The sequence below is a fragment of the Homalodisca vitripennis genome, chromosome 2 (assembly GCF_021130785.1).
Source record: "Homalodisca vitripennis isolate AUS2020 chromosome 2, UT_GWSS_2.1, whole genome shotgun sequence".
NCBI lineage: Eukaryota > Metazoa > Arthropoda > Insecta > Hemiptera > Cicadellidae > Homalodisca > Homalodisca vitripennis.
The window spans coordinates 58,725,312-58,750,136 of NC_060208.1; the positions used below are offsets into that span (position 1 = coordinate 58,725,312).

A 24,825-nucleotide genomic window follows, 5' to 3' on the forward strand; every position below is an offset into this window, starting at 1 on the left:
ATAGTATCGGAACTGGCCAACAGAATTTAATTTAAAACCAATTCCTATACTATTAACAATAGTTATTCACACATGTGAATTGTATGCTACCTACTTAATTTGAACTTATATGACCAATTTTGACTGCAGATTAAAAATGTAAATTACAACAAATTATTTTAAATCCAAATAGTTTAAAGTTGATTATCTAAACTGTTAACAATTATAGTTATTCACATATAGAAACACAACCTTTTGATTTGTATGCTACTTAGGTTATTTGAGATTATGCGACCAATATACTCACTTCAATAAATTTGCAAAATGAGTTCAATAACTTTAATAAATAACTATAGTTTTTATGCACTTAATTTATTTGCAGTTTCATATGATCTTTGTACTAAACGTAATTACTTTAGTAGCTCAATCTTTACAAGAAAGTATACATTGCATATTTATGAAGATTGTGAGGCAGAAATAATACCTTTTCATGGACCATAACCCTCGTCGTACTGTGCAGTGGTGTGTGGATATGTCTGCAATAGTGCTCTGCTTTTGGCTCCTGTTAAATCTAGCGTCCACAAACATTTATGTGTTTATGTCAATTTATGAGAAAATAGTTACTAGCTATATGATTCCTGTCCGACTGTTTCCGTGGAGAGATTGATTCGAAGCCAGGTTAACAATAAATATTTCAAAATGGAAATTGTTTCTGTCACGTAATTGTTTTTTACTATTTTTAAGAATTAAAATTGAAGAATCGAACGTAAAAAATAATTTTTATTGTTTATATAATTGTACTCCGTACAAAATATTTGGTGGATAAAATTTGTTTATAATTTTAGTTATTGTCTATTTAATACTTGATTGGATGTATGTTTTAAATAATGTCTTAACATTTTTCATGTACAGACTACGAACCATTTTAGAAACAAAATTATCGAGATTGTTGAATAAATGATAGTAAATACTAATTAATTTAATGAATTTTAAATTTTTAAATTAATTTTAATTTTGTGTGTATCTACGTGTACAGTTTAAATAAAATCTAAATACCTCCTTATAATCCTACTGAATGGTATTATTTATAACAAATAGCACTCGTAAAGAATTTCTCGCTTGGTTTTGCAGTCCGGACATATCGTGTACATTGAAAAGTCAATTTTGTCCTAATAATAAAACTTGGAAACACCCATTCAAAATTTAATCACATAGTGTCTCAAAAATAAAAATGTATCTGTTATTAATTAATTAAAGAATAACGTGTCAGTTTGGGTTTTATGTAAATATAAATAAACATCTATTAATTCAAACAAACTCTCCAATAATGTAGTTTTTATTTTTGTGAGGCCTTTCATACTCAATGAGTACATCTTCAGACTCACACAACTGAATAAAAGTAATAATAACAATAGGAACATAAACAATTTTGTACTAAATAAAAACATATGTCATTAAAAATACAAAGAGGTAATATTCTATGACAGCACAGTATGTTATATGTATATATAAAAATAAAGTTTATATTTAGTTAAATCAAATAAAGTAACGGTGAATTTTGAAAAGGTCCAGGTTCGTTGTTTACCAGATTATTTTGGTTCTTTTTTATAAAAATTGTTTCATATGCATCAAGGAATTTTTTATTTTGTACTTCTTTTAATAATTTTGCGTTTGAAAAAGAGTGTCCAGTTTGAAGTGCGTGTTTTGCCATGGCTGATCTTTCTTCCTGTTGGTATTTTAAACATGCCCTATGTTCCTTAACTCTTTGTTTTAACTTTCTTTTCGTTTGGCCAATGTATTTTAAATCACAATTGTCACAATTAATTGTGACAATTGTGATTTAAAATACATTGGCCAAACGAAAAGAAAGTTAAAACAAAGAGTTAAGGAACATAGGGCATGTTTAAAATACCAACAGGAAGAAAGATCAGCCATGGCAAAACACGCACTTCAAACTGGACACTCTTTTTCAAACGCAAAATTATAAAAAGAAGTACAAAATAAAAAATTCCTTGATGCATATGAAACAATTTTTATAAAAAAGAACCAAAATAATCTGGTAAACAACGAACCTGGACCTTTTCAAAATTCACCGTTACTTTATTTGATTTAACTAAATATAAACTTTATTTTTATATATACATATAACATACTGTGCTGTCATAGAATATTACCTCTTTGTATTTTTAATGACATATGTTTTTATTTAGTACAAAATTGTTTATGTTCCTATTGTTATTATTACTTTTATTCAGTTGTGTGAGTCTGAAGATGTACTCATTGAGTATGAAAGGCCTCACAAAAATAAAAACTACATTATTGGAGAGTTTGTTTGAATTAATAGATAATTTCCAATAAGAGAAGAGCTTCAAGAATGTATAAATAAACATTTTATTAAAATATCTTGTAATTGTAGGGCTTAATAAATCTGGGGACTCTACTGACGGGAAAGGTACAGAAATAATAAAATGGTTATTAGAGAATTAACTTTAACCTCGTGAAGAGGGATTAAAAGCTTATCTGAAATTAAATAACTAAAAAGTTTCATTTTACAACCAGATAGGATTCATACAGGCTAAATTTTCAAGCTTTTTCTTATCCTATAACTAACATAAAGATTTAACTCAGATAAATAGTGTTTAATTTTGTTTATGTATATTTAAGAATATAATTAATTTAAGGGAATACGGAAGAGCGTTAAAAGCTGTGTTTAACATATTTTAAAACTTAATGACAAAAGTTGAAGACAATTAATTTAGTTTTACCCCAATAACGTATTAAAACATGTATTTTGATACTTGGTTTATTATTGCTAGGTAAAATAGGTAAAAGGTTAGGTAAGTATATCTTGAATTGCTTGTGTACTATTATTATTATTTAAATAAAATTTTATTTACCATACAAAATTAATATTTGTATAGTATTCACATCGCTTATTATTTTTATATAACACAGATTGAATAAAACTACTAATATTTTTTATTATAAATTTATAATAATAAAAATAAAATTATTTTTTAATATAAAATGTAATATAATACTGTGTTATTTCTATCATTGAAGTGTTAATAATTCCTTACTGTGCTCAAGATAATATTTAAAATATTTAGAGGGTAATTATTGCAATAGTAGCTATGATATTATTTGATATTTAGCTGACAGCAACAGTGCTTCGCTAAAGTTTCCTATAATTAGGGATAAGGACTACTAAAATTAGTAAAAGTTAAGTGATACCTAGGCCAAAGTTCAAAACGTACTGACCCGAGATCGTAACAATATCCAACTCCTCAAAAATAGGTCCAAAATGGTATCCTACAGAACATAAATACTATCAAACAATAACATTATATATATATATATATATATATATATATAATGTTGGTGTTTATATATATATATATATATATATATATATATATATATATATATATAAAGTAGATATGAATGTGAGGGTTCTAGCTCACTTTTGGGACAGTCAGAAAATCAACGTAAAATACTGTTTAAAGGACAATAAACTAATCTGTAAACTCACGAATGAAAAATTAACCGAATCTATAGCTGTTTTACTGTTCATTGTAGGCTTCTAATTTCTAAGCTGTTTTTAATGAAAAAAAAATCCAGAAATCTTCGAAATCTTTATTCCACGAAGTTAATTGTAACACAGTCTTTATCTTTAATAGTCTTCTTTCCAGTAACAACCAAGTGTAATTTTTCATTTTTTGTTCAATTCTTTAATCTTTTTTTCATCCAAAACAGTCAAAAATCTGTTTGGCAAGTGTACTTTATAATCTTCCAACTCGGCAATTATTGTAAGCCCGAATTTATCTTTCATTTTATCCAATGTCACAATTTTATACTTCTTATTTTCTTCTAAATCAATCAATTTCTTATATTCTTTGAACTTTAAATCACCAACCTCATTTAATTCCTTTAGTAGCTCCATTTACATAAGAAAAAAATATTGAAAAAATAGTATTATAGAATTTAAATTGCCTCCTACAAACCAATATAGTAATATTTTTTGTCCTATAACTATACTATTTGTTCAATAATTTTAAGTCTTAGTTTACAGATTTTTCTATAATAAATAGAAGAATCTACAGCTGTTTTTACTACAATTTGTGCTGATTTGTGTCAAATTCTAGTAAAATTCTCCACTTTTCAAAGTGTTAGTTAAACAAATTTTTCTTCTTTTAAATAGAAGAATCAAAGGTGTTCAAACCATAAATTGTGCTGATTTTTATCAAATTTTGATAAAAATCCTTAGAAATCTACTGAATTATTTGCTATTTTTCAGCTTAATAAAAAAGATATTTTACTAAAAAGTAAAACTTGGCAGATTCAAATTTTCCCTATTTAAATGGAGAGGAAAAAGATATCCTGCCCGTACTGCAAAAAAGATGTTTTCGAACATCATTTTACCCGACATTATAAGTCGAAAAATCATTTGAAGAACAAAGAAAATTTATAATAAAGAACTAAATTATTTTTGAGGACTTGGGCTAAAGAGAATCAAATTGCCGATCACCAAAACATGTATAATATAGAAAAATTGCGTGAACTAAAGAAAAATTTTAAGGAAAGTAAAAAGATCTCAATCTATTTAAAGAATGAAAAAAATTCAATCAATCGCTGAGAAATTGTCCATTGAACAAAACGATAAAACTAAGTCTGAAATTATCGAAGAAATTGACAAAACTCTTAATGAGAAACCTGAAAAATATCATTGATGTAGAAGTTTTTATCCTCAATACATGGTCTATTTAAGCAATACATTTTAACAAATTTTGAACGACAATCTTCATGTCAATTTCCAAATATCTTTCTATTTTGCGCCCAAAATTAAAAGTTTAATCGAAAAATTTCAAGAAAACTGTGAAAAATAGTAAAGGATATCTCTCTTTAGAATGCGAATACGAACGAACTTTAGTGAACGGTGAAACACAAACTTGTCCAATGTACTTTACTATAAAAGCAGACGAGATCTTTGATGTAAAACGACTTTATTACTAAGCAATTTAATAAATTAACACATCGAGAAACAGACAATATCATCCAAATAAGGGTTCTGGATGGACATTTAAAAGCTGCAAACAACTAGTTTGAGCCTTAATAAACACGAAATAATGAACGCAGGATCATATATCGATTTGCCAAAGAAAATCAAAGATAAGAAAGCTTGTGTAAATATCAAAAATAAAGATGATTTCTGTTTTGTTTATTTCTATCCGATGCGCTATTGAAAAACCTGAAAAAGAATGCTGACAGAGCAAAGCAATACGAGAAATTTGTAAATGACGAGAATATTTCAGGTTTCGAGTATCCAATGTCCTTAAAAGATATACAATTATTTGAAAAACGAAGCAGTAAAGCAAAGTATTAATTATCCGAAAATGTCTGTAAATGTCTATAGTTTTGATGAAAAACTCATATTGTTCCGTTACAAATTTCAGAAATTTATTGATGCCGAGTTAGAAATCGATTTATTGTATGTTAAACAAGATGAAAAATCTCATTATGTTTTGATAACAGATTTAAATAAGCCTCGTTTTCTCTCAGTTATCTAAGTGTAAAAATAAAAAATTTCTATGCAGAAGATGTTTTAAGCCATTTCTACAAATTCTGGAGATTTAACAGATCATTTAGAAATTTGCAAGCAACACGAAGTTTGTAAGCCAATTATGCCGTTTTCCAGGTCAAACAACATCATTTACTAATTATCAAAAGAAATTTTCTCATCCTTACGTTATTTATATGGATTTTGAAAGCATATTAGAAAAAATTCCGACATGCAAGAACAATCCACAAAGATCGGATTACAACCAAGATTCAGAAGCACATTCCTTATAGGTTTTACTCTATATTTAGTGTCAAATGTGACAAATCGCATGTACAAACCTATATGTTATAGAGCAAAAAATGAAGAAGATTTGCCAAATGTTCCTGCAAAATTGTTTGAAGAACTTAATAAATTATCGAAATACATAGCTAAAAAGTATAATTCTAAGAATAAAATACCTATGAAATTGACCGAAGAAGAAGAATTAGCGTACCCAAAATTCCAGTCTTTGTCATATTTGTGAATGTGAGGGTTTTGATAATCAAACAAGAAAAAAAAGTACGAGATCATTGTCATTTAACAGGTAAATTTAGAGGTGCTGCTCATTTATCTTGTAACTTGAATCTCATAATTTCCTCAAAATATTCCCGTTTTCTGCCACAATATGTCAAATTACGATGCTCATTTGTACATAAAAGAATTGGCAAAACAGTATGGTAATGTTGATTTGATCGCAAACACCGATGAAAAAAATTACATAAATTATTCAGTAAATTCAGGATATGGGTATGAGTTTGAAGATGATAAACAAGAAAGTTCATCAAGTTTTCTTTTGTAGATACGTTCAGATTTTATGGCATCGTCTATAGAAAAGTTAGCTAAAAAACCTCAAAAAGATGATTTCAAACTCACAAAATCATTTTATACAAGATGGTCTGAACGCAATTCTAGATAGACAACCAAATGACGAAGAAGAAATCTTTAAAATTCTATCTGGAAAAGGAATATTTCCTATGAATTTATCGACAGTATTGAAAAACTTGATTACACAGAAGAATTGAGAATTCAAGATTTCTATTCACTTTTGACAGATGAAGCATATCTGAGAAAGATTTTCAACACTACTTAAATGTTTGGAACAAATTAAAAGAGAAAAAATCTAGGAAATTACTCTGATCTCTATAACATTCAAGATGTTCTATTGCTCGCTGATATCTTTGAAAATTTTAGGAATATTTGTTTGAATTGCTATAAAACTTGATCCAGCACACTATCTAACAGCTCCCAGTCTTGCATGGGATGCTATGTTAAAATTAACGAAGATAGAATTACAGTTAATTAGTGATTATAATATGTATTTGATGATCGAAAAAGGTATTCGCGGAGGCATTTCTCAATGTACTAAACGATATGTTAAAGCAAATAACAATATTTGAAAGATTTTTGATAAAACAAAGCCCGAAAACTATTTGTTGTACGTCGATGCAAACAACCTTTAATGGGTATGGACTTATCAAAATTTTTACCATATAACGAAATCAAGTGGATGGATCCTAAAACGTATACAACAGCAGAATGGAAAGAAACAATTTTGGAACTCACTGGCGACGAAGATTATGGGCTATATTCTTGAAGTCGATCTAGAATATCCAACAAATTTTACACGAACATCACAAGGATTTACCTCTTGCTCCAGAACATTTTAAAAACAAAACTTTGCACAACTCTACTGGATAAAATGAATACGTTGTTCATTCGAGAAATTTGAAATTCTATCTGGAACAAGGTATGATTTTGAAAAACATGTGAATAGAGTTATTGCATTCGATCAGAAGCCTTTTATGAAAGATTACATTGATTTTAACACAATACATGAGAACCAAAGCTACAAGTGACTTTGAGAAGGACTTTTACAAGTTAATGAACAACTCAGTTTTTGCAAAATCTATGGAAAAATGTGAGAAACAGATGTGATATTAGACTAGGAAATGAAGAATTTTCAATGAAACAGGCCAAGAAAACGAACTTCAAATGCTTTTAACATCTTTGACGACAACTGTATAGCGAGTCACATGTACAAACAAAAGGTTAAATTTAACAAGCCAATCTACATAGGATTTTCAGTTCTCGACCTCTCAAAAATTGCTAATGTACGAGTTTTATTACAACAAATTAAAGAAGTTTTGATCCAGATTTGAATCTGTGTTACATGGATACAGACAGTTATTTTCTTAGAATTGAAACGAGATCCTTTTAAAATTATTAAAGAAAATATAGGTGACTTTGATACGAGCGACTATCCAAAAGATCATGAATGTTTCACTACTAAAAATAAGAAGGTAATAGGGAAATTCAAAGACGAATTGAACGGCGAGATATTAGAAGAATTTTGTGGATTGAGATCAAAAGATGTACTCGTACAAATATCTAGACAAAAATCCAGTAAGATGTAAAGGAATTAAGAGAAGCGTTGTAAACAAAACAATAAATATCGATAATTTTTAAAGAGATGTTTGTTCGAAAGATAAAGAAGAATTTAGAGAGATGACTTGTATTAGAAGCTACAAAACATGAGTTGTACACAGTTACCATAAACAAGCTGGCACATGAACGCTAAAGATAAGAGAATTGTCCTAGAAAATTAAGATCGATACAGTACCGTATGGCTATGAAGCGAAAGATGATAAGAGAAAATGTCCTAGAAAATAAGATTGATACAGTACAGAATGACTATGAAGTGAAATCTAATATATTAGATGAGTTAAATAAACTTGGAAACTTTGACATGTAAATGGAAGATGATTTGAATTCACTGCCACAAATGCAAGAAAAAAAACGAAAAGTATAGATTCAAAAATCGTTCAAACTCAAAAACGGGTTGTATAGAATTGCTGCAATGTTCAAAATGTAAGACAAACAGAGTAAGTTTATAAAGAATTCCAAATCCAAAACCTGTTAAGCAAGAATTGAAGACTAAAGATGAGATAGAGATTGAAGCTCGAGAAATTTCATGCACCAGTACGAAAAAAGTTTAAAAAGAGAAAAATTATAACATTAGGAATTGACGATTTATGGGCAGCAGATTTAGTTATAATGTCTAACTATTCGGATCAAAATGATGGCTTCAAATATATGTTAAATGTTATTGATACTTTCTCAAAATATGCTTGGTCAAGAGCTATCAAAAGAAAAAAACGGCAAGGATATTTCAAAAGCTTTCGAAGATATAGTAAAAGATGCCATAAGGATCAATCACAAAACCTCCAAACCTACTTCATACAGATAAGGGTTTAGAGTTCAAAAATAAAGAATTTAACGAAGTTTTGAGGAAATACAACATTAAGATTTATCATACTGAAACGAAGAGAAATCAAGTATCGTAGAGAGATATAACAGAACTCAAAATGAGAGAATGAAAGTTCTTTTTGAGGTTAATAAAAACTTTAAATGGATCGATATTCTTCAAAAAATAGTCACAAATTATAACGATACAGTTCACAGCACAATCAAAATGAAGCCTAAAGACGTAGATAAAGATGCAGAAAAAGAGTTATTAGAGTCGGTTTTTAAGTATGTTCCACCAGAAAAATTCACACGAAAACTAATTTAAAGTCAATGATCATGTAAGAATTGTTAGTAAAAAACAAACATTTTCGAACAAATATAAGAACAATTGGTCAAGAGAAATCTTTGTGATTTATCAAATTAATAACACAGATCCTGTAACTTATTAGTATAAAAGATTTAAATAATGAAGAAATAACCGGAAAGTTTTATGAATATGAATTGAGAAAATCAAAGCTATAATTTTTTCTACATAAATGGAGTCTCAAAAGAAATGTACAAGGTGTCAAGAATTTAAAGATTTGTCGAAGTTTTCTCAAGATAAAAGAAGCAAAGGTGGATTATACTATTATTGTAAGGATTGTCATAGTAAATATGAGAGAGATTATACGAAAAAATAGAAAAAATTAAACTTTAGAAGAGAAAGAATGTTCTATTTGTTAAAGAAATTAAAGAATATTTCAGAATTTCACAACTGGCATTATAGTAAAGATAAAAAACATACATATTGTAAAGATTGTGCTAAAAGAATTATTCAAAAAAGTCAAAAGAAACCGACTCTTTGCGAGTGTGGACGAATCATTCAATGGTTAAATAATTAATCAAAACCATTTACAAACAAAATATCCATAATTCAAGAGTTTAACATTTTCATCGTGTAATAATTTTTTCTATATAAATGGGAGTCTCAAAGAATTGTACAAAGTGTCAAGAAGAGAATAGAAAAGACTGTTATTGTAAGAATTATACGTTAAAATGGACAAATTAACTTTAGAAGAAAAAAATTGTTACTTTTGTAAAGAAATTAAAAGTATTTCTGAATTTAATAACTGGCAGTATAGTAAAGATAGAAAAAGATGCTTTTTGCAAAGATTGTGCTAAAAAAATTTTCAGCGAAAGTTATAAAAACGAAATGCCTTGTGAATATGAAAAAAAAAATTCTACGATTGGTTACCTAGTTATGCTAAACATTTACAAACAAAATATAATAAATCGAGAGTTTTTAGTAATAAATTTAGAAACATTTTCATCGTGTAATTTAGATATTCTATAAATCAGTCGAAGATTCTGCCATATTTGTAGTAAAATGATTTCCGTTGTATAAAATATTCAAAGATTCTTTCATTTGGTTGTAGAGATTTATACTATTTGGATCTCCATGTCTTAATAAAATTTCCATTTCTGGGTAATCAATTTCAGTTCTTTCAATCTTTTCGGTATTTCTCTCTTTTGAGCTCTGATAACGTAATAAGGCCATTCCCACATATGATTCTTCTTAATTAACACAAAAACATGGTGTTTTTTCTTATCAAAATCTTTACAAACAAGATCTGGTTTCATTAAGTCAATTTTTACACTTTGTTTTGCAATTATTTCCGTTTTGATTTCATCTTTAATTTGCAAGTGCTTAACTTTGTCCTCTAAATATTTAATCTTGTTTTCAAGTTTGTACACCACCAAATTTACGAATGCTTGGTAAAACATCTCTCGTAACCCATTGTTGAAAGCTTTTTGCTTCTATTTTATGAGATCTTAAAAATTAACGAATAAAGTCCTGATTCATTAATGAAAATAGTATCTTTGTGAATATTTGCGAGGTGGCCCTCGAGGGCTACCTTATCTCTTTTAGATAAAAGTATTGAGATTTGTCACCTTCATCGACATTATTTCTAATCCGCTTTTTCTGTATTGTTATATTCCCAATATTTCTGCAACATCTTTAGCCTCTTAAACCAAAATTCATTATTTTCGTCAACAATTGTTAAAATTTCTTTATTATTGAATTTTAGTTGATTATTTCTTAGATCTATGACTGACTCCATTTAGATAGAAAAAATTTAACAAGCAATTTTTATTTTGAGAGACCTGGTTCATTAATAAAAACAGTACAGGGATGAAGATTGTTAAGGGGCCATTCGAATAGACCCTTGTTTTTTTAAGTAAAAAATATTGAATTTTGGTCATCATCATCAACGTTTAATATGATTGCTTGTCTAGTATTTTCATATTCTAAACACCTCTGCAAAACATCTTTAGCCTTAAACCAAATTTCATTATTTTCGTTCAACAATCGTGCAAATGTCTTTATTATTGAATGTAAGTTGATTGTTGAGTAGGTCTACAACTGACTCCATTGTAGATAGAAAAGAAATTTAACTAGTAATTTTTATTTCGAGAATAAAGGCCAGATTCATTAACGAAAACAGTAGTGTTGTTTTGAAAGTTTGAAGGTAAGCTATTTATAGCCCCCCTTATATTTAGATTAAAATAGAAGTTTTTATCATCATTATCAACTCGTTTGGAAAGTTTGAAGGTAAGAACGATTCGTTCCCCCTTGATTCATCATTCTTTCGACAATCTTAAATATTGGTTGTTTTTACTCTCATTATTTAATAAATTTCCCTCAGAGTCTTGAATAGTCAGAACGATTTTTTGAATTCTTTTAATTATTTTTTTCTAATTGGAATATAATCGATTTCATTTGGTTTTTCACTGATTTTTGATCCATAAGCAACATTTGGGGAAAAAGTGTACAAAATTTCCGATTCTTTGTGTAAATGTTCGGTATGATTTTCAAAAACTAGGTTCAACGAGATTACAATGTACTTCAATTACATCGAACGCGGTCTAAATTTTGGCGTTTTATTTCCTAAATATACCTGATTTGGCTCAATAGTTTCTTGAACAAACCCTAATAAATCTACAATAATTGCTGAAAACATTATTCTTACTGGTGATTTTTATTTGAATTTTATTATAGAGATAATTTTTTTGCATTTCCAAACTTGTTTTTCGTCAAAGTTTAAAGATTTATCTGATTGTTTGAATGTTTTCAGATAATTTTTAAGGGAATTTTTTATTTGATCGAAAGTATAATATCCTTTGTTTAAACCATAATATTTTGTTATGTTCTTCTCACTAAATCCTATACAATAAGGAGAACTTGTTCACTAATATTTATTACAAAATTGTCAGAATAAAAAACCGCTTAAACCGATAAAATAATTTGATTCTTCCTCTAAGTGTATAGGATGTTCCAAGTTTAAAACTAATTTAGAGCTTTCTGAAGTCAACTTGAAACAGCTTCATTTTCGCAAGCGTTGCTTCAAGATGAAAATCTTCTATTTAAATGAGAAATTTTATTTTTAAAGCAAAAAGATCAGATAAAACTTCAAACGTTTGAAGAAAATAAGAAAGATTCAACCAATCAGATTGTTAATTGTTGGTTCAAGTGGATGTGGAAAAACAACTTTACTATTGAATTTTATCTACAATAGGTTGATTCCTTATTCCAATTTGTATGTTTTTAGTAAATCTTTAGAACAAGACGCCTATAAAAAATTACAAGAAAGATTTGAAAATTATTGAGAAAAACTTAAACTAAAAAATATCACATTTTTTATAATGCTTCCGAGGACATAGTTCACTTAAGCGAATGTAAACCAAATTCTTTAATCGTTTTTGATGATTGTATTTTGGAAAATCAGGACGTTATTAAGGAATATTTCGTAATGTCCCGTCACAAAAACATATCTTGTATCTATCTTTCCCAATGCTTTTCAAAGGTTGATAGACAAGTTATAAGAAATAACCTGAATAGTTGTGTGTTTTTTAAGCAAGACGATTCACTATTCGAGAAAGATTTACAACAATTATGTGGGTTCTGATATGAGTTTTAACCACTTTATTGAGTTATGTGATAAAATTTGGAAGGAAGACTACGGATTTTTTAACTATTAATCTAACTTTGAAGCCTAAAAGTGGTAAATATTTGAATAAATTTTTCCAATATAAACGTGTGATAATCTAGTTGTTTTCATGTTTTTACGTTCACGTTTACGTTTTCGTGTTCTCGTTTTTACGTTCCACGTTCACGTTTTACGTTTTCACGTTCACGTTTTTACGTTCCACGTTTCGTGTTCTCGTTTCGTGTTCACGTTTCCACGTTCCAACGTTTCACGTTTTACGTTCCGTGTTCACGTTTCGTGTTCTCGTTTTCACGTTCGTGTTTCACGTTCGTGTTTACGTTTCACGTTCATGTTTTTACGTTCATGTTTCACGTTCATGTTTCACGTTCCACGTTCACGTTTTACGTTCCGTGTTCACGTTTTACGTTCCACGTTCACGTTTTTACGTTCCACGTTTCAAAATTTTCCTAAATAAATGGCGAACGTAACTTCTGAAGAAGCGAAAAAACTTGATCAAATCGAAAAGAAATTAATCAAAGAATTTAAAGAACAGATTCGAATTGATGAAAAAGAACAAGAAATTTATTCAAAAAATTAATCAACCTGTAACATCTGCAATAAAAAAATGTTGAGGGCAAAATTGAAAATGTTTTTTTAAGCGATAATCAAAATTTAATGAATTTGGTTCCAGTTGTACGACAATTTGCTGATATTTCGATTCCAGAATCTGAGTTTGAATTGCCAAAATTACCATCTTCAACACCATTTAGACCTCGGAATCATTGAAGACTCTACCATAGTTGAACCAATAAGTCCTGGAACAACGGATATAATAATTGGTGAAATTGGTAAAAAATTTCTTCCTAGAGCAAAGGATGATAAATTTGGTTTGTATTGGGACAGAAAAAAGAAAAGTTTTATGATTGGAAATTTGCCCGTGAATTTTGAGCATAATGATATCATTATTAATGAAAAAACATATGAAGGAACTCAAGGTTTATGGAGATTATTAACAGGCACTGATGTTCCAAAAGACGGTTTATATTCTGAAGAAGACTTGAAAAAGTATACTGAAATTTTATGGAAATCTGATTCAATTTACAAAAATTAATGATCCATCAAACTAAGAAACCAAAGTCAAGTTAAGGTAAAAAATATCTCAATTTTGATTAAACCAATTTGGGAAAAAAGAATCGAAGGATCAGGTGTGAGAAAATACAGTGATAATAAGATTGAATACAGATATATCGACGATTTGACAAAAACTCGATGGAAATTATTAATTATATTTATGCTCAAGAGAAGGCTGGAAAACAACAATTTTTTGAACGAAAAGAAAGCGATTAAAGATTTTATTTCGAAACAAACTTGATGAAATGATTGAAAAACCTGATGGAATTAAATATTTAAAACGAGTTTTGCCGGCAATAAGTTCATCTATGATTGAGGGTAGTGGACTTTTGAAATGATTTTATCAACAATTTACCTTTGAATTACACGTACCAACTTATCAGTATCTGGGGCCTGGCACAAAACTCGAAAAAAGACTATAAAAGAGGAGATCCTGGTATAAATAAATTAGATCAAGCTGCTATGGAACACGATATTTTTTATGCAAAACATAGAGACACAAATTCCAAAGACATATCGCAGATAAAGTTTGCAAGATAAGGCAATGGATAGATTTTTATCAAAAGATGCTAGTTTAGGTGAAAGATTTGTTGCGCTTTCCAACAGCTGGAGCAATGTTTTTGAAGAGAAAAACTAGGAATGGGAATCGAAGAGAACTTGAAATTTTAAACTATATAAATGAGGTGAATGTAAATTTCAGCAAAAATTCAGAAAGAAAAAATAAAATCCGCTTTTAAGAAGAAAATACCCGTTAGTATTCAATTTAAAATAGATCAACTAAAAAATGGCGAAGATAAGATATTTTTAACAAATAGACAATACAATAAACTCGAAAAACATAAGAAAAACAATAAAGGAACCAGAATAGAATTTTCTTATAATCAGTTGAAAGAACTTAAAAATGGTGGACTTTTGAAAGATTTATTAGATTTTGGAGAAAATATTTCCAGTTGTTAAAATGTTGTTCCTTATGTTCGTAAAGCTGCTCCCAATCGTTAAAAAAGATGTGATTCCTATTGTTCGAAACATTTTTAAATTGGTTAGATAAAGAGTTGGAAGATGTTACAGGATCTGGATAAGATGAAAAAAACTTTGAATTACGTGGAAATCAAACATTGAAAAAAAAAATTTAAACCTTTAACATTCGGGGAATTGGAAGAAATCTGCAAAAATATTAAACATTTTAGAGGAATCTTCATGAGAGATACATTACCTGAAAAAGTTAAGAAATTTGAATGTGGAATTGTGAATTTAGACTCGATTATGGGAAGTGGAAACGCATTGGATTTGTATTAATAAAAATGATAAGAATGCATGTTATTTTGATTCGTATGGAAGAATTGAGGACAAACCACCTATAGAATTGATTAAATATTTGAAAAAATCAAGCGTCTACTACAATGATTCTCAGATTCAAGACTATAAAAGATCCCCCAATTTGTGGTCATTTATGTGTTTTTGTTTTGAATGAACTGAGTACTGGTAAAGATTTTAAAGAAGTTGTCAACAAATTATTGCTTAATAAATATGGATTCACGAAATATTTTTGACGTGTTTGGAACACAAATCGAAAAGTATTCAAAAATGTAGATAATAGTTTGAATTTTGATAGTTTGAGGAATGAGTTTGATAACAAGTTAGATAATTTATTACAAAACCTTCCAGATTCAGATATGTTTGCTGTCGAGATTGAAGATTTTTAAAGCAGAATATGATAACAAACTTGCAAATTTCATGAGTTCAAATGAAGTTGCTGATAAAATAAAAACATTGGAAAAAGAAGTTGATGATGGTGTAAAAAAATTATTTACCAATTTAATGTCTCATATCGAAAAAAGCTGATAAAATTACTGAAGCGATCAAAGTTGAAAAGAATTATGTTAGTTTGGCTAATAAAAAAGAATTGTCGGTGTTCGACCTGGTATTGACAAAACATGATGTTGTTGTTAAAGAACAAATTTTAAAACCTCTAAAATTATCAGGAAAACATCGATATTGTTGATTTACATGATCCGAATGTTAAAAATGCCTTAGATTTTAAAGGAAAAAAGTAATTAGCGGTGTTAGTAAAGGAATTAATCCATTTGATGTTGTTGTAATGATTCAATTAGAAGATCCTATTAAAATGTTTAATGAACTAAAACAAAATTACGAGAATCATAAACAGCATGTTAAAGATTTTACAACAGAAGTCTATGACAAGTTAGAAGCCAAATAGAAGATCAGTAGACGATGTTTGGTGAAATTAATGAAAAACTTACTAATTTTAAAGAGTCTTTTGATAAGTTTAGTTTAGATGCTACGAAAACTTTTGAGAATATTGGTCATAAATTTGTTTGAATACAATGATTCTTATGCTGTCAAATTTCAAAAATTAGAAAAAAAACTTAATAATATGGAGGAGAGATTCTTACTGAAATAGGTATTCGCGTAGGGTTTTATGCACGATAAATTTTCCCTAAATAAATGGCGCTCATATATTGTGTGAGGTGTAAGGCAAAAACTGCAACAAATGATATAAAATACTATGCAAACATCAATGGAGTTAAAAGAGTTTCTGGAAAAATGTGCTGAATGTAACGCAAAAAAGAGCCAATTTATAAAAACTTGATTTTGAAATTTTTTCCTAATAAATAAAGATGGCGGGACATTTACAGTGCTTTCGATCTTTTTATAATGCAACACGAAAGAGATTTGAAAAAAAGAACATTGGGATGATATTTCTCAAAAATATGAATTATCCGAAGATATGATGAGATTATACGTAAAACAAATTGAATTGGTATAACATTGCTAAATATCAAACTCTGTCCCAGAGTCATTCAAGAAAAATATACATTATCAATTAAAAGATCATATGTCTGTTCTTTGTCTCTATCAACACTTGAGTCTAAAGTTTTTGGATGAAAATAAAGATACAGTTGATTGGAACAATATTATAGATAGCGGTTACTATCCTGTGCAGATTTTATTGAAATATGTGGCCGAAATTGCAAAATTTAAGGAAGAGAATCCTGAATATGACGAAGTAGATCATTAAAAATGACTCTAATTTATATCTTTTCTTATAAAAACGTACATTAGATCGATGAAAAAATGATACACGATGTTTAAAATTTCTAAATTTTCTCTTATTAAATGGTGGACTACAGAAAGTATGCTAGTGATATTGAAAGGGCGGAGTTTAAAAATTTCTATCCAATTAGTAAACAACATTTGAATGAACCGAATAAAAGAACTGAGTTTAATATTGATTTTGGAGATAACTTTTGCTCGTCTAACTTCCAGTTTTATATTTCTGGAACTTTAACAAAACAAGATGGTCAAGCATATCTTGGAACTGATAATGTTAGATTAATCGATAATTTTATACCGTTTTTATTTTCTAAGATTGAAGTAAGAAAACACAATAAATTGATAGAAGAAGTCGAAAACTGTGGCCAATTAAGCACAATTAAAGGAACTATTTGTTATTCCAAAAGTGATGTATTTTCAAACAGTTTTGAATCAACTTTTAAATTTGGACAATTTGAAGCGGTCGGTGATTTAGCACATTTCGGCTTAGGATTTTTTGAAAATGTTACTATTCCGATCTATAAAGGAGGATTTTATCTAAGTTTTATAAGAGCAGAAGACGATGATGTGATTCTGAAGACTGCAACTGGAAATGTTATGCCTGTTGATGGCAAAATTACAATTAACGAGTTTTTCATTAGAGTTCCGATGATTGATTACAAAACCACGAGTAAAATTAGGTTGATTGATCAAATTATAAAATCTCAAAACATCACGTTTAATTTTCTAGATTGGCAATGTATTGAACAAAAAGGTATTTCCGGAACAACTTATTCGTTCGATATCACAAATATTTATAGAAATATCTTCAATCCCAAGTTCGTTATCATTGGTTTTCAAACAGATAGACAGAATAATCAAGAAAAAAATCCTTCAAAGTTTGATAGTTTGGATGTAAAAAATATCAGAGTAAAATTGAACGGTTCTTATTATCCAGATGAATTACAAAATTTAAACATTTCCGGTGGTCTTTTCAGAATCATGTATCAGATGTATCAAGATTTTAAGAAAGTTTACTACAAAAATATGGAAATGTATTACAACCCCAAAGAATTTATAGGAAATAGACCCATTTATGTCATTGATACAACAAAGAGTTTGACAAATATTTCTAGTTCAAAGAACGATATAACTATCAATATGGATTTTCAAAATGCTGTTACAAACGCGATTTGTTATGTGGTTGTGGTTTCTGAGAAATTTTTAGCCTATGATGTGATTAAGAACGATATTAAAGAAATTCAGTAAAAATCGTCTTATTTTCTGTTGAGCGAATGTTAGCAAATTTCATTATTTCCGTTTATAGATTTTTCATTAAGATTTCTGGATTTTTTCATTAAAACAGCTTATAAATGTAGAAGCAAACATTGAACAGTAAAACAGCTATAGATTCGGTTAATTTTTCATTCGTGAGTTACAGATTAGTTTATTGTCCTTTAAACAGTATTTTACGTTGATTTTCTGACTGTCCCAAAAGTGAGCTAGAACCCTCACATTCATATCTACTTATATATATATATATATATATATATATATATATATATATATATATATATATATATAATGTTGGTGTTCGTCAGTATTGGTGACAGCCATGACATTTTTGGGTTTCCTAGATTTTATGCAGGTAAATATCTCCTGTATTTTTTCTACATTCAAGGTCAGCTTATTTACCGTCAACAATTCTTTAATTTCTTTTAACAAAGTCAGAGCGGATGTTCGAGCCAAATCAGGTGAAATACATCTTCCAAACAAAGAAGATATCTATTTTTCAGACGATTTTATAATAAAAATTATTTTACTAACTTTTCTACGCTTTAATAGTTTATATGTATTCTTATTTCGATCATTGTAAATAAGTAATTTTAGAATCACAATCTAAAACATAGTTTAAAAAAGGCAGGTTAAAGAAATAAATGCACACATCAGGGTCTTCTTCAGTGTTCTCCAATTTTTTTTTAATTTTTCTTTCATTACGTCTTGCTAGTTTTTAATGTCTGACGAGTTTGCGTTTGGAAACCAGAATTCTGCGTTTATTCATTTTTTATTGCTGATTGTATTTTTTCTAATTTATATGCCTAACTTTTCAAAGACCATATGCTTACAGCTTAAAATAGTACATGGCCCAAATGTCTTGCCATGCTGTCTCTACACTATGAGTATTTATCCTTATAGCCAAACCATAGCAAGTTTGTATTTGATTTATAACTGCTTTAGAAAGTCTATCTTTCACAATAATAATGTGTATTTTTTTGTTACTATTTATTTCATTTTGTTTCATAACAACATACTGATGCTATTTCAAAATTTCGTACTTGGCAATATTTTGTTTAAAGTTATTGTGTGCACTTAGATATATTTTTCATTAATGTATTATATGTAAAAATTTTGGTTATGTGTTCCTATTTCATAAAGAAATAAAAATAAAATGTTTACTTTATCGTATTTTGGTCTTGTTGTCTCTTAAAATATTTTAAAACAACGCCAAACATTATCTTTTTATAAAGAGATACATTTGCCAATATTATTAAAATTACATTTTATATTAACATAGGTATCACTATTATAAAATATCTACTATACAGTGTTATATAGTAATAATAATTTTTTTATTCAGGATACTGGTTCTGGTATAACTTTAAATCTGTTAACAGAAAATATTGAATTATGATGTTATTTAGTACCTACTATAGTAACTAACGGTTATTTTCAGCCACCTACCAATAAAATATTATTTTAAACTACTTTAAATTTGTATTAACAAAATTAAATTTATTGTATATATTACACAATAAATTACTGTTTAGGTTAGTGAGCCTTGTTTGTGTTGCGTTATTCACTCATAAAAATCCAATTTATAGGCATATTCAATGGACCGCAAACTGACGGCATATACTGAGGTAAACATCTCCGTCTTGGATGCCAACGACAATTGTCCCTATTTCCTCAACCTTCCCTACCGAGCAACTTTGACAACGAACGCTACTAAGGGAGACTTTGTATTTAAGGTTAGTAAGGGTGTAGTTTTTGATTATGAAATTTTACGAAGATTCCAATCTGAACACATTACTACATCACCGATATCACTTTCACAGGTTGTAGCTAAGGACATGGATACAGGAGATAATGGGGAAGTTCGGTACGAACTGGACCAAACAGGATTAGACCTGTTCCGGGTGGGCCGGAAGTCCGGTGAGATCCGGTTAAAGAGTCTCTCAGTTTACAACAGACAAGAGACACATGTTTTAGTAACAGCTACGGATGGAGGTATGTTAAACATATTTCTTCTTTTTAAAACTAACCATCTTCCTTCTAGACAGGAAATTGCTTACGGATAAACCCTTTTATAAGACACATCATTAGCCTCTAAGGCAAGTAAAGGCCGATATAGGTCGGAGAATAATGACCAGATTTCCTTTGCCTCCATAATGGAAAACCAATATCCTCCGACAACAATAGAGGATGGTGGGATGGAGGTCTGCCAGACGCTGACTGTATGGAAGGTAATTGAAAACCTTTCATTACCACACAGTAATGTGTTTGCCTTTAATATTCCACGGAGAATTTTCACAACTTCACGCCACGTGGTGATTAGTGTTTTCGATTAGTGCCGTAAAATTTGAGCTGGAGCTTTATTAGGATTTAATTTAAACTTTTAATTAACATCATTGTCTTTCCATACAAGAGTTTTCTATATAATTATAAATGTTTTAATGTTAGTTTTTGCATGTTTAGATTTCACTAACATGTTATAAATTAAAAATGTTTTTTTCAATAATAACGCCATGGAATTAATAATGGTCATTTACTGAGGGATGGAATAAATAATATTTATAGTTATACATATTAATTTCACAAGTATGTGTTTGTAACAATATTGTATCGAAATATTTATTGATTGGATTCGTACAAAAGACAAAGACCATCCTCCTCATTTGCCAATAGTTTATATATGTGTCCGTACAGCCTAACAACTGTTTGCAATCAGTTCCTGGAAGTACCTTAGCCATGATTACTTAAAATATTTGTTTCTTTCCAATGATAATCGGAAAACTGTAGAAATTTCATCTGGACCTAAAGAATCCCTCGGCATTGTACGTGATTTCTCAATAAATAAAAGTTGTGAATGTTCTTTTTAAATGGCTTAGTAAACACTCCTGAATATAAGTAATGGGTCATTGAAAGATATTCTAGTCTCCATATACAGTTCAGAATAATTGCACTTTAAGTTTAAAGATCAATGTTGTGGGCTCTGAGTTCGGAGAATGAACCTGTTTTTATAAGTGCAAATACATACTATAGGCCTACACTATATCTTAGCAATATTTCACAATATTTGAATGAATAGGTCCAACAGTTACAACGACACTTATACTACTTTAGACCATAGGTTATGATTACTAAGACTGTAATAATGATTTAATAAAGATTCTAAGACTTGCGATGTAATATGTTGGAGTCCTATAATAATATTAAATCGGGAGTACTCTTGTTTCAGGTACGCATTATTTACGTGTTAATTGTGAAGAGGTTTACAGACAAACGAACTGCGACTGATTTTTATTTCTGGATTATTGAGTATATAGGCATTTCTGGTTAGAATAACACCAATTATATTTCAAGTATAATTCTCCAGCCATGTAGTAAAGTTTTGCTCGTTGCCAAGATCAAGAAAATAATTATCTAAATATATAGGTTTGAAAAGTTTTCTACGGTCACAGAGTGTATACCTAAACGTAACATATTAAAGTAGCCTATATTGCATTTCCGGCATTATAATAGCGTTTGCATTATTATTCCTATCGAGAAAACTGGTCTTAAAAGTCTATTTCTTTCCAAAAATAATTTATTTCCGATGGCTTAGTAACATTTTTGTGGTTGTCCCGACTGAGATAATAGATAATGAGTTCGTCTAAAACGACTACTTTTGGTAAAACACGGTTTCTTCTGGTAATTGTAATGTACTTCTATTCTATGCTATTTTTGTTATCATGGTAGCGTTGTTACCCTGGTTACAAAATATACGTATAAATATAAAATTCTTTGAAGGTGACAAAGCATACACTTAAATACATAGCAATTGGTTTCTAGTCTAATGTATTTCTGAAGCCATACTAGCTTAGACTAGCCTTATTGGCCTCATGGTGAAAGTATACAATGTCTATTTCCGTCATAAAACGACTACTTTCGGTCAGGTTGAGAATTAGTGATGAAGGAGAGCATTGGATGTCATATACAGATTGATTGCCTCCTGATATGGCTCTATATTTGACATTAAACTAATTTTCTGTCATCCTGTCTATGTTTATGAAGCTTTGACTTCAGAGTATATTATGTTGCAATTTTATTGTTGGGGCGTTTGCATAAATAACTTATATTATTGGTTAAAAGAAAAATATACGTTTAAATACAACATAAGAGTTGTATTAAAATATTTTCATGTTATTCAAAAGCTAAAATGAAGGTTACTTATTTCTATTAAAATGGTAAAATCCATAATTAATAAGTTGCACTTACGTCTACTCCAGTGAAAGTTTTATTTAATTTATGTGAGACTATAGTTATAAAAACGTTACGTAAAATTTTTTTATTCTATTTTAACTTTTAGCAAAAACTATTTTACTTCTTGAAACACTTAGATTGTCTTACCTCTATTAGTTACAATCTTCAAAAATTTCTTCACCTAATTGGTTGATGTCCGGAAACTCTTAAATACTCTTAATTATTATAAATATTGAATTTATAAAATGGCTGCAATTGTTGTCCCCTGCCTATTTTGTTGTTTCTGAGGTAGTTGAATACAGAAATTGTTGAACACCACAATTTAACTGTTTAAGGATTGTTATTTTATAGGAAATAACTTAAATAATGCAAATAATACCATTGTTGCCTGACCTTTAAATCAATATTGTTAACATGGTTGATAAACGTATCCTACATTTACTCTGACAAGGTTCAATTATTACATCCACAATACCTGTCATCTAACATGAAAGGTAATAAATATCAAGTTGTAATTATAAAGCATCTAATTGTATCCTCAGGTATAGTTCCATGTTCCGCTTCTACCACTTTGACAGTTCTGATGATCAACGCTCAAGCGCCTCTGTGGGAGCGGATGGTGTACAAAGCACAAATAGTCGAGTCGGCCCCTTTGTTATCAGCAGTTCCGGTCTCTTTCAAGGCTGCAGGCGTCAATAGAGTCGTGTATCAATTGGTTAACTCAAACAACTTCCTCCTACATCACTCCACAGGTACGTGATGTTTCATGTATTACAATACATTGCTTAGAAGGAAACAATATAAAATATCTTTGATAAAGTTGACATACAAGTTAAATCTAATTATTTATTGAATTAATAACCGCTTAAATGTTGACTTTCAGGTGTTTTACAAGTGCTCAGTGAACTGGACAGAGAAAGCACGGCTCTGTATTCTCTTACAGTTCGTGCAACTGATGCTGTTACCAGGCTCTCGGCTGACACCTTGCTTCTACTAGAGGTCACAGACATTAATGACTGCCCCCCAGAGTTTCTCCAGGAGAGCTACCAGGTTCAGGTATCAGAGGATACTGAGGTTGGGACAATGGTGTCAAGAGTAACCGCTATAGACAGAGATCAGGGTAAGTTAAATTTTCACTGCACGAAAATATTAACATTTATACTTTCAATCGATTGAGTGATTTTTTATGGGTCCATTTACAGGCGTAAACGCAGAGATACACTATTCGATGGACAGCCAATACTTTAAAATAGACAACAAGAATGGTACTGTCTTCCTACAGCAGAACTTGGACTACGAGAGTTGTAGTTTACATCATCTCACAATCTATGCTACAGACAGTGGGGTTCCACAATTGACTTCATTTGTTTATGTTATGGTTCAAGGTAATATTAAGGCCTATGTGTAACAAAATATAAAATAGATCTAGCAGTTACCCACTCCTTTGCACGCAATTTAGTAGGCGTTGCACGTGTATAACTACTATTGGTTCGAGATATTATCGACGCCAGTTTTGAGTTTGCCACGATCAAGAAAATGCGTAAAAGAATTTTATTTATGGCATTTGTATTTTGTTAGGTATCAACATTGTCTTTAAGATCTAATACTTAATATTTGATAAAAATTTACAGCTTAGAAAATTGTTAATACTTTAGAACATTGAGAGCAAGAATTAGTATATTAGTTTAATAGCACAGTCCAGCGAAATCTGACTGCTTCACAGAGAGACTTCGGTGTCAAATTCTAACTATATTTTTGGATATTTTGTATTTACCTAATCCTAATATCTAAAACGGCTTTAAAATATTTGTACTCAATATAAATGTAAACAAATTGTAAATAATAAACCATGTTTACACAGAACAGTTAATTAAATTAGAAACACTCGATTAATTCATATTTCACAACTTTAGAAAACAAGGTGGAATTTTGTTGCCACTTTAAAGACTAGCGGGGAATATGCGAAGGGATTTTAGAAACAAGAATAAGAATATATTTACCCAAGGAACCCTAAGAATGTCCTTGTCAATTTTCAGCGCAATCAGTTAGATAGTTTATGCATGTTAAACAAAGTCACTTTTACATTTATAATATTATTAGGATTAAGATTTGTAAATACAATTTTCAGTTATGGTAACAAAAATAAAATAATGTGTTGTGAAAGTTGTAATATTTAAGGCATGGCAAAATATCAATTTAATTTTACAATTACACAATCGTTAAATAACGTTTAATAAAAAATTACTTTATTATGACCATATTGCTCATATTCATAAATTGAATTATGGACGGTTTGATTTTTTGGTACTCAGGTATTCTGGAGTT

General features: G+C 29.3%; 1 protein-coding gene across 1 annotated transcript in view; it reads left to right on the forward strand.

The window, feature by feature from the left end:
* The window catches only part of LOC124354021 (fat-like cadherin-related tumor suppressor homolog), a 120,878-nt gene that overhangs the window by 42,187 nt on the left and 53,866 nt on the right, over window positions 1-24,825 (forward strand). Inside the window, exons 19-23 of the mRNA XM_046804148.1 lie at window positions 19,860-20,006; window positions 20,094-20,265; window positions 23,043-23,252; window positions 23,384-23,620; window positions 23,703-23,885. Coding sequence (XP_046660104.1) covers window positions 19,860-20,006; window positions 20,094-20,265; window positions 23,043-23,252; window positions 23,384-23,620; window positions 23,703-23,885 — 949 coding nt within the window. The remainder of the gene's footprint in view (window positions 1-19,859; window positions 20,007-20,093; window positions 20,266-23,042; window positions 23,253-23,383; window positions 23,621-23,702; window positions 23,886-24,825) is intronic.